The 12,111-nt window shown below is 38.3% G+C and overlaps 1 protein-coding gene across 1 annotated transcript in view; it reads left to right on the plus strand.

Moving 5' to 3' along the window:
- The window catches only part of LOC126354766 (uncharacterized), an 85,394-nt gene that overhangs the window by 41,033 nt on the left and 32,250 nt on the right, over positions 1–12,111 (plus strand). The window contains exon 3 of the mRNA XM_050004659.1: positions 9,508–9,593. Coding sequence (XP_049860616.1) covers positions 9,508–9,593 — 86 coding nt within the window. The remainder of the gene's footprint in view (positions 1–9,507; positions 9,594–12,111) is intronic.

Below are 12,111 nucleotides of genomic sequence, written 5' to 3' on the forward strand. Positions count from 1 at the left end.
AAACATCAACTTTTCCATTCACACTTTTTAATCCCTCTGTCAACCCATTTTTTGGCTGCGAAACCTGATTACTATGTTGGTCTATTTGGTACTGTACTCTGCCCATTTTACTATTGTTTTCAGTTCTTATTTCAGTTAGCTGATCATTGCTGCACTAAATTTGATACTGTTATCTGCCTTCATTTCCTCTAGTTTTGCCTAAATCAAGTGCATGATATCAGTTTTACTGTTTCCATCTGACTGTGATTTCACTTGGTTCAAACATGTCCTGGCTTGGTCCTACAGCTTTCACTTCTACATCACTACTACCCTCATATCTAGTCATTTTGTTACCTATCTCATGTGTCTATATACAAATTAATTTCACAAGTAGTTTGTACTTATCCATCCTTTTTTTATGTTCCTTGTTGTAGATGTAAAGTCCTCTTTCAATTTATCTGGTTTGTCATTGTTGGTAGTATTTCGTCACTGTTGATACAACTTTGTTGGGCAACCCTCTGTCTTCTTCCTTCAAGTGATTGCAACTTCATTTATATATAAACTTCAATGACACAAATTACTTTCCCTTCTTCTGCAACAGACAAAACTTCACTATCAGCCAATTGATCCTGGATGAAGCCACCAATTGTAATCTTACTCTGTCTCACAAAATTTGTTGTTTGTCACTCTTCAAAATAATTTACTCTTTTAATAATCTTTGAGAGGAATAAGATTTACAAATATCTTTTTTACTTACATTCTTTTTCTCTTATTTGGCTCCAATCCTTCACATCTGTGGGTTGATTCTTGAGGCTGAAATTTTTTACTTTGTAAGTTCCAAATGACATCATAATTCTGAAGTAAGCTGGCTCAATAATTTATGTTCCTGTAATTTTTTTATTCTTTACATTTTTCTATGTCACACTGTCTTTACAATCTCCACTTTTAAATCAAAAATTACATTGTTATTGCCAAAATTAAAAACACATTGTGAGGTAATGGGGAGTTGTGGTGCCCTGAAAATATTCTAAGTTCGGAGTTGGTGTGGCCGCACGAGCCGCTCAGTGGGCGCAGACTGCTCTTCAGGCTGACCACATGGTACTGGATGTTGGCCAAAGCAAGACGGGTCCAGCCTGAACTGCATGGCTGGGAATTCGATGGTGATGCTGTGTCAATGAAAGAGACTTGTATGCCGAGAGTGCCAAAGATGACAGACTTTGTGAAACCATCATGGCAGACATTTCACAGTTCGGATAGAAACTAATAGTAGCCAGATGAATCGTGATACTTCAAAAGCAAACAAGTACATTACTGTCATTTGCACGAAGCTTCTGATGATGTAGTCAGATTTTCGATATCTTTATTAGTTTAAACTTTAATATCTTACAGTAAATTGTACAAGTAACCCCCAGCAACGAATTTCCAAAATCCAAATGGCTCATCCAATTTCATCGATCAATGTCTCTTTCAAAAGCTATTAGTGTAAACCTAAATTGGTATAAATTACAGGCATGTAACTTCAGTAGTACAGGAGTTATTAGAGGTAAAAATGGCCAATTACTATTGATCCTGTCATGCCATAAGTACTCCACAGTTACATGAAAAATTGGTAGTGGCATGATTATAAATATATTTATTCATCTATGCCTTTGTTTCATCTGATATATGCTATTCATGAAGAAATTGGTCAATTATTTACTGTGTTTTAGAAAGCACAGAGACATTAGGCTACTGGCCTACTTTTGATTGCTATTCCTTTGATATATGTTTATTTAATTTGTTTATGTATTTAATAATGTATGTTAGAGCATGTTTATGGTCCAGCCATAGGAATGTTTATTTAACTTCATGTTATTTAAATGTAAATTCAGTATTTTGAATGTGTTTCAATAAATTTGTGAGTATGTGTTGGCTTTGAGACATTGAGGGAGCGCTCTAGCCAATCACAGTGCTCATGAATGGGGATACTGGGTGGAAGTGGGAAAAGAGCATCGATTCAAGAGAGGACAAGGGGCAGTTAGGAAGAGTGTAGTGCGAGTGGACGGCACAGGACACGGGGAGAGTCCGGGACAGTATGGCATGACGGACGGTCGGCGGAAAGACTTAGACAGTGGAGCAGTTTGCACGTGGTCATGGAGGATAGAAATATTTCAGAGTGCTGACCTGTGCTCTAGTGTGATTTCCGTGGCTTCTGCAGTGAAGATGTAGTATATGTTCAGAAGTGAATATCTCACGCCTATATTGTTCATAATTCATTATGTGGAATAGGAATCTATTGTTTCCCTGTTATTCAACTTATATTTTATTTAATTACTGGACCATCAACACCAATAAATGTTTTGTAGAAATATTCCGCATTCTCAAAAGTACTTCTACTATCGTACTCGTCATTTAAAGTCAATAAGATAGTTCCTGCAGATTTTATTTAATTGCAATCTTTCATTTATAAATTTATATGTTACATTCATAATTTGCAATTGCCAAGTGATAGAAACCTTCGACCATTCAATTCGTGTGTGTATTCTTATCGTATACTGTAGACTCAGCAGTATTTGGCCTGTAATGCAGCAACTATGTATCCCAGCCCCTAGACAACGAAATCAGCCAAAACTTTTAATATTGCAACTCTGGGTCAGAGGGTATGTAGTTGAGAGGGCCACACCACATCATTTCATTCATCATTGTTTCTGAAAAGCCCGTAACAGCCAACCGCATCAGAGGCATCCTCACTAGTAACTCATTCTGTGGCACTAACAATATTCCAAAGAGTTTACAAACTTTCTTGAAAAATGAATATTCACCAGTTTACGTTATTCTTTTACAAATGAATCCAGAATTCAGTTTAATAATTAGCACCAGATTGCATAATTAATAATAGGAATTTTAAGTGTGTCAGATATTTCGTATTTTCAAATGTTTCTAAAAGAAGAGTAATTATAACTGTACATACAGAATTAGTACATACTGATAGAGACAAAGAAAATAAATTAATTTCTTTTTACACATTTTAACCTGAAATATAATACATCGTACACAAAAACATGTGAAATTCTTTTAGTTAAACAGCTGAGATAATGGTAACGTGTTTACAAGATAGAAAGTATTTTTGGTATCGATAACTTCTGTTAAATAAAGGTAATGTTACAGAAGAGTGTCCCTTTAGAATTTCATATGTTTAAACTTTTATGTTTGGTAGGAACATTTTCTTTATGAGCTTCACTGATCAATGTAGTAGTGAATTATAAACTTTTCATAAGCCTGGTTCATGGTGTGGGTTCCTGTTGTCATGTCCTTGTTCATGAACCACAGGCAACATATGAGTGGCCAAGTAAGTGGTCCTGACAGTCAGGATACCAGTTACTTTGGAATAAGGCTGAGCATCTCGGACATATTCTGAGTCGTGGCCACCTTTGTGCTCAGACGGCAAAGGCTACTAAATGCACCGGTTAGTCCCTCAACCGTTAGGGGTAAAACTCAATGGGACCCAGGACAAGTAAGGCTAGCAACGTGCTTCCCTTGTACTTTAAATATGATGCTGGCAAGAAACAGAGCAAAATGCCTTGGACCTTTGGAAGTGATGGAGTCCCACCTCTAATTGACAAACCAGAGACTCCTAAGATACAACTCAGCAAACGAATGGTAACGAGATGGGGAGCTATTAATATCAATGGGGGCTACTCTGGGACAAAGGTAGAGCTGGCAGAGGCTGCAAGTAAGATGACGTTTTAGCTGTTAGTGACATTCAGGTAACGGGTGAGATACAAGAAGAAGTGGGAGAATACAAGGTCTACCTGTAAGGAGTCAAAGCAGGAATAGCACAATAGGGTGTAGGGCCTTACATCAGGAAAGAAATGGAACCCAGTGTTGTTGCAATAAGGTATGTAAACAAATGACTGATGTGGATAGACTTGACAGTGTCTAGCAAGAAAATTAGGATTGTGTAAGTATATTCACATTGTGAAGGGACAGATCAAGATAAGATGGATAGTTTTTGTGACTCATTCAGTGATGTAGTTGTTAGAGTAAAGGACAAGGACAGTGTTCTGCCCATGGGTGATTTTAATGCCAGGATTCAAAATTGAACAGAAGGGTATGAAAAGGTTATGGGTAAATTTGGAAAGGATATGGAGGCCAACAGGAACGGGAAACAACTCTTGGATTTCTGTACCAGTATGGGCTTAGTAATCACAAACTCCTTTTTTAAACATAAGAACATTCACTGGTATACTTGGGAAGGCAGGGGAACCAGATCTCTCATTGATTTTGTGAGGCCAAAAGTGCAGGAGGTCAGGTCCATATGTAGGAGGATAAGAGTGGGGAAACTTCAGGATAAGGAAATCAGGCACAAGTACATAACAGTGATCTCAGAAAGATACCAGTTAGTTGAATGTAGTCAATTACAGTCATTGGAAAAGGCGTGGACAAGGTAAAGAATGTCTTGGAACAGTAGTGTGTAAAGATAGGATGAAGCAAACAGCTTGGTGGAATGACACAGTCAAGGCAGCCTGTAAAAGGAAAAAGAAGGCGTATCAAAAATGGCTACATACTAGAACTCAGGTAGACAGAGAAAGTTATGTCAAAGAAAGAAACAAAGCCAACCAGATAATTGCAGCATCCAAGAAGAAATATTGGGAAGACTTTGGAAACAGGTTGGAGACTTTGGGTCAAGCTGCTGGAAAACCATTCTGGAGTGTAATTAGCAGTCTTTGAAAGGGAGGTAAGAAGGAAATGACAAGTATTTTGGACAGGTCAGGAAAACTGCTGGTGAATCTTGTAGATGCCTTGGGCAGATGGAGGAAATATTTTGAAGAGTTGCTCAATGTAGGTGAAAATACAATCAGCAATGTTTCAGATTTCGAGGTAGAATGGGATAGGAATGCTGATGGAAATAGGATCACATTTGAGGTAGTGGAGAAAATGGTCAATAGATTGCAGTGCAATAAAGCGGCTGGGGTGGATGAAAGTAAGTCGGAACTCATCAAATACAGTGGAATGTCAGGTCTTAAATGGCTACACAGGATAATTGAAATGGCGTTGGAGTCGGGACAGGTTCCATCAGACTGGACGAAAGCAGTAATCACACCAATCTTTAAACATGGAAACAGAAAAAATTTAACAACTACAGAGGTATTTCTTTAATCAGTGTTGTGGGTAAAATCTTCTCAGGTATTGTTGAAAGGAAAGTGCGAGTATTAGTTGAGGACCAATTGGATAAAAATCAGTGTGGGTTTAGGCCTCTTAGACGTTGTCAGGACCAGGTCTTTAGCTTATGGCAAATAATGGAGAAGTGTTAAGAGTGGAACAGGGATGGATTGTATCTATGCTTTATAGATCTAGAAAAGGCATATGACCGGGTTCCTAGGAGGAAGTTATTGTCTTTTCTACGAGGTTATGGAATAGGAGGCAAACTTTTGCAAGCAATTAAAGGTCTTTACATAGATAGTCAGGCAGCAGTTAGAGTTGATGGTAAATTGAGTTCATGGTTCAGAGTAGTTTCAGTGGTGAGACAAGGCTGCAACCTGTCTCCACTGTTGTTTATATTATTTATGGATCATATGTTGAAAACAATAGACTGGCTGGGTGAGATTAAGATATGTAAACACAAAATAAGCAGTCTTGCATATGCAGATGACTTAGTTGTGATGGCAGATTCGATTGAAAGTTTGCAAAGTAATATTTCAGGGCTAGATCAGAAATGTAAGGACTATGGTATGAAGATTAGCATCTCCAAAACGAAAGTAATGTCAGTGTGAAAGAGATATAAACGGACTGAGTGCCAAATAGGAGGAACAAAGTTAGAACAGGTGGATGGTTTCAAGTACTTAGGATGCATATTCTCTCAGGATGGCAACATAGTGAAAGAACTGGAAGAGAGGTGTAGCAAAGCTAATGCAGTGAGCGCTCAGCTATGATCTACTCTCTTCTGCAAGAAGGCAGTCAATACCAAGACTTAGTTATCTATGCACCATTCAATCTTTTGATCAACTCTGTTGTATGGGAGAAAAAGGTGGGTAGATTCAGGTTACCTTATCAATAAGGTTGAGGTTACGGATATGAAAGTAGCTAGGATGACTGCAGGTACAAGTAGATGGGAAAAATGACAGGAGAGTGTCCACAATGAGGAAATCAAAGAAAACTGGGAATGAACTCTACAGATGTAGCAATCAGGGCAAACAGGCTTAGATGGTGGGGTAATGCCACACGCATGGGAGAAGCAAGGTTACCCAAGAGACTCATGGTTTCAGCAGTAGAGGGTAGGAGGAGTCAGTGTAGACCAAGGAGAAGGTACCTGGATTTGGTTAAGAATGATTTTGAAGTAATAGGCTTAACATCAGAAGAGGCACCAATGTTAGCACTGAATATGGGATCATGGAGGAATTTTATAAGGGGGACTATGCTCCAGACTGAACACTGAAAGGCATAATCAGTCTTAAATGATGATGATGATGATGATGATGATGATGATGATGAAGCCTAGAAACATTGATGAACATAGTTTTTGCTATCTAATGCACTGACAATGCCATGTATGAAGAGTGTGAGTTGAGTTTTGTATGCCTGTGGGTTTTGTAACTTTTGCTGATTTCCATGGAGAAGATTACTTTGTTCCCTGTAGATCATAATGTTTGAAATCAACATACGTTCAAGAGTTCTGCTGCAAGTTTGTTTAATTAATATAGAATGGTAGTCTAGAGACCAGTTATACTTCCAGTTTTGTAGATAAATGTGATCTTCTCACGGTTTTCATTATGGAGAACAGATTTTTGCTCAGGGGTTTTACAGCAAATTATTGTCAGGAATGGAAGTATATGACTTAAAAATTTCATAGAAAACTCAGTGACTCCATCAGGCTCTGTAATCGTACTGAGCTTCAGCTGTTTAAGCTGCTTTTCAGCTCTGCTGCTACTTTGACATTGCCATGATGGACCATTCAATCATCTGTCAATGGCATCATTCTGATGCATCATGAAACGTGTGTAGTTAGCCATAATCAGCTTCCCAGGAGCTATGACTTCTCACTAAAATATCTCCTTAATAGTCATCACAAAACTGAGTGCACCCCTTTCCAGTTCACCATGGTAAAATCCCTGCCAGTACCAGGAAGTGAACCTGGGTCTTTTGTATGACAGTCAAACAATCTGACCCCTCAGCTACTCTAATTCCTATAGATTCTGAAATATTCATATGGTTCGAATGCAATTTCCTTCTGAAATGGAAATTTGTAAGTCGTCATAGTAAGAAGAGAATCCACTATCCAGTCCCCACAAGTCACTGTATACTAGTTCGTCAATTTGATTGTGCCCCAAAATGCGCCATTTTTTTCACCAAGAACTGGTGCAATTCACCTTTCATGTTTGATAATGAATCAGAAAGAGAAAAATGGCAGTGCAGTTGACTGGCAGTAAAGCAGCGAAATATGTTTGTATGTAGCTGTGTACAAAGGTTTTGCGGATTTCAGTATTTCAAAATAATGGTTCTGCTATTTTGTCTTAAATAATTAAAAAATAGTATTGCACTGTGTGTCTAGGGAAAGGTGGAGTGATGGGAAGGAGTGAAACCTGGGTTTGGGTTGTTTGGGGGAGGAGACCAGACAGCGAGATCATCAGTTCATCGGATTAGGGAAGGATGGGGAAGGAAGTCGGTCGTGCCCTATTCAAAGGCACCATCCCGGCATTTGCCTAGAGTGATTTAGGAAAATCATGGAAAACCTAAATCAGGATGGCCGGACGAGGGAGAGTGAAACCTGAACCAGACCATAAGAACTTGGAACATTCAATAGTAAAACTAAGGATTATAAAGAAAATGAATGTAACAATGAATTAAGAATGGGTCTACCTCTGTGTAAGTACACAATTACTGGCTTGCTTTAATAGCCAAACATGTTTCATCACAATTGCAGCATCCCCCCACATACCTAAATTAATATACTATCATCATTACTATATTTGGCTTGTGCTGACCAGTGGCAGGTTTATATTTGCATGCGAAACATGTTTTTGTTTAGTTTAAATGAAGTTTTTTCTCTTGCACATTGGTGAATCCTGAATCTTGTTATATTTTTGTGACTTGGACAAATGTTTCACTGCACAATTTATGTAATTATACAGTGAAACTTGTCCCGAAGCCACACCAACATAACAAGATGCAGGATTCATAAATAAGCTGGAGAAAATGTCATTTCAACTAAACAAAAACATTTTTGGCTCATAAATACAAACTACTCACAGCTCCGGACAAGCCAAATATAGTAATGATGATATGTATTAATTTAGAGATGGGGCTAGATTTTGGATACCCACATAACACAAACATATACTGAAAGGAAAAAGAAAAGACAAAAGCCCACTGAGGATTCCACAACTGTTGTGAAACATGTTTGTGTATTAAAGAAAAACAAATTATATACCGAGTGATCAAAAAGTCAGTATAAATTTGAAAACTTAATAAACTATGGAATAATGTAGCTAGAGAGGTAAAAATTGACACATATGCTTGGAATGACATGGGGTCTTATATCGTGTGCTCAGCCACCACTTTCGTCATGCTTGGACTCCCAGGTCCCCAGACCTCAGTCCATGCGATTATTGGCTTTGGGGTTACCTGACATCTCTAGGGATGCTGAAAGACATCTGACGCCAGTGCCTCACCATAACTCCGGACATGCTTTACAGTGCTGTTCACAACATTATTCCTCTTCTACAGCTATTGTTGAGGAATGATGGTGGACATTTGAGCATTTCCTGTAAAGAACATCATCTTTGCTTTGTCTTACTTTGTTATGCTAATTATTGTTATTCTGATCAGATGAAGAGCTGTCTGTTGGACATTTTTTGAACTTTTGTATTTTTTTTTTTTTGGTTCTAATAAAACCCCATGTCATTCCAAGCATGTGTGTCAATTTGTACCTCTCTATCTACATTATTCCATGATTTATTCAGTTTTCAAATTTATACTGACTTTTTGATCACTCAGTACTTGCAAAAAGGCACACCCATCCTTACTGCATTATCATTTTCTGCAGTCACGGGGACTGTGTCCAAAATTACAATAAGATAAAACGAATGTATTTAGTGCTCATTGCTGTTTTGTACTTACAGCTTTTTGTGGGAATTCTGCTGATTCTTAATTCTATGTACTCATCAGCTATATTTGTGTCTAATTCAAGTCTAACTTAATCATCTTCAAAACGTGATATAAGTGATCTCCAAATGGACCTTTCCTAACCTTATGTGTCATGATGATATGGTGTTTCTCTGTTATTCTTATTACTGACAACACATTAAACATTTTTATATAATCAATCTCTTGTTTTTGACACTTCCTTGCACCAGTAAAGTTTAGGTCATGTCAGTTGACAGCTCTTACCACATTTGTTGTCACTAACTGCAAATTCAAAATATTGTGTTGGAAACAGCTTTAGGTGACTGTGTTAACCCTCACTGGTACATAACTATGTAAGTCTTTGCATACTTATGCTTACAAATTCAAGAGTAAGTAATGTAGAACTTTTCTTTTTATCACTTGCAGGGCATTGCAGGAGAAAACAGCTTCCATATTGGACTTTCAAAAAGAATTTGAAGTGGTAGTATCTGGCTTCAGGAGTGAACTAGCAGGTAATGACTGCTTTTTTTTAAAAATAATTTTCCAACAATCATGCTGCTCATTGCAATTTTGGGATCCATGTCATGTATCATGTCACAACAGTGCCCATCTTCTGTATATTATTAATTAAGAAAAGCATCCAAGGAGTTTGGAATAGCAAGAACAAGCCTACAAAGGATTCAGAAAAATTTGATATTGAGAACATATAGGCCTACTTTCCTTCAAGGCCTAAATGAAGACAATCTGGACAGGCATATGGAATTCTGCAAGTTCTACACTTTCTGACATGAAGCCAGTCCTGAGTTTTACAAAAACATTCTTCAGACTGACAAACCCACTTTTAATATGAATGGCAGAGTGATCAGACACAGCTGTGCCCACTAGGATTCTATGAATACACATGTGGCATGGGGGAAAAGTTAAAATCTCCTGGCATGTATGTACAGGGGCTAATAGGGCCTAGGGATTTTCAGCAGTGGGCTAATAGGGCCACATGGAAATGTCCATTTTTTGAATGTCTGCAGCCAGTTGAGGAAAACTTGATTTCGGCAGTAAGATGGAACACCCCCCACATTCTGGAGTTATTGCGAGAGACTTTCTAAATGAAACTTTTGATTAATGGATTGGCAGATGGGGTAGGCCACACTATTGAATGGCCTCCATGGTCCATGGATAACAAACCCATTTTTTTTTCAGTTGGAGGTATACTACAAAATTAGATTTATTCAATAAATATTTGTGACAAAATTTGGAAATCAGTGCTGTGAAAGGTTACAGATATAGTTACTCATTGAGTATCAATATCTATACCTTACACATAGTGGTGTAGCACAGCAGCACTGCCACCGGGGAAACCCCCAGTGATCGAGAAGCTCAGTTTGTCACCATCTTTATGGGTGACACAGAAAGCAAGGAGTAGTAGAGAATCATGGCTGGAGGTCGGACAAGGTTGGAAAATATGTTCCTACATGCCATGAGAAGTTCAATAAATCCATTAAATGTTACAGTGTTCATGCCCAGGATTGAGAACTCATCAACCTTAGAAGCGAGTTGTTGGCAAAGAGTGGTAGAAGGAATTTTTACATCTGAAAAGCAAAACCAACCTGAGTGATTATCAGTACATGTGATTAAAAATGTTAGGGATGTGTATTGTGACTCGTACTAGAGACATTAAGCCTTGCAGTTCAGTTCGCTTCCTTAGAAGCGAGTTGTTGGCAAAGATTGGTAGAAGGAATTTTTACATCTGAAAAGCAAAACCAACCTGAGTGATTATCAGTACATGTGATTAAAAATGTTAGGGATGTGTATTGTGACTCGTACTAGAGACATTAAGCCTTGCAGTTCAGTGATGCCAGTGTCTCCTTTTGAATCCTTTTTATATCTATAGATTTTGTGAATGGAAATGTAGTAACTTTGATGGGGCATGTACCAGTAGGCACATGGTCACAGTTTTAGTCTTCAGGTGCATGTTCCTTGGGAGTGAGATGCCCACTCTAAGCTGTGCAGCATAAATATTGATCCGATCACTGTTATTATATCAGCACAGCTAGTTTTAGAGAGGCATTTGGCCTTGATAGATACAAATAACAGACTGGGCATATTATAGTCAGGAAGATGCAGTGTTGCTTAGAACAGAATAAGAACCACTTTGAGCACATTTTGTAAGTTAACTGAGCTCTACATCTATGTAGCATGATCCAAAAATATGGGGGATGAACTTTTTTTGGCAGGAACTGCTGACACTACAACCATTTGATGTATTGAGTTGTTGTGTAAATTCATAGCTTTTTCCATAAGTTTATAATCACAACATATACACGTAACAGAGACTTCAGTCATCAATAATATGTTCATCTTCACTATCTACAACAGTCTGCCAACATTGGGGTAACTTTTCAATTCTGAAACTATAGAAATCATGCGCTTCTGAAGCAAAGAACTTGTCAAGCCGTGTTCAGAGCGCATTTTCATCTGGAACGGGAGGTCCTCGAAGGTTGTTAGATAGAGAGGGGAAAAGCTAAAAATCTGAGGACGCAAGATCAGATGAATAAGGTGGGTGTGGACTGACTTCCCAACTCAATTCCTATATAGTGCTAGCAAAATGTGGGTGGGCAAATTGTGCAGTAGTATCACTTCACACAGTCTCCCTGGGCACTGTTGTTGGACTGTGTCTGCAAGACACCTCAGTTGTTGACAAAAATGTCAGCAGTGATGGTTACATCTCAGGAAGGCAATTGGTAGTACACCACACCATGGCTGTTCCACCTGATGCATAACATTATCTTTTGTGAATGCACACATGACACTGTATAGGGAGTTGCTGCTTTGTTTGGACTCAGCCATTCCTTTTTTCCTCTTCTGTTATGATAAAGACATCATTTCTCATCACCAGTAACAATACGGGATAGGAATGGCCAGTGTTGTTCACAAGCCAATTGATGATGAGCAAGCAGAGTTGAAAATATGGCCACTTCTGATTTTTGGATTTTGGCATAGAGCTTGCAGTACCCATACATCTTATTTTTGAAC

The sequence above is a fragment of the Schistocerca gregaria genome, chromosome 3 (assembly GCF_023897955.1).
Source record: "Schistocerca gregaria isolate iqSchGreg1 chromosome 3, iqSchGreg1.2, whole genome shotgun sequence".
Lineage (NCBI taxonomy): Eukaryota > Metazoa > Arthropoda > Insecta > Orthoptera > Acrididae > Schistocerca > Schistocerca gregaria.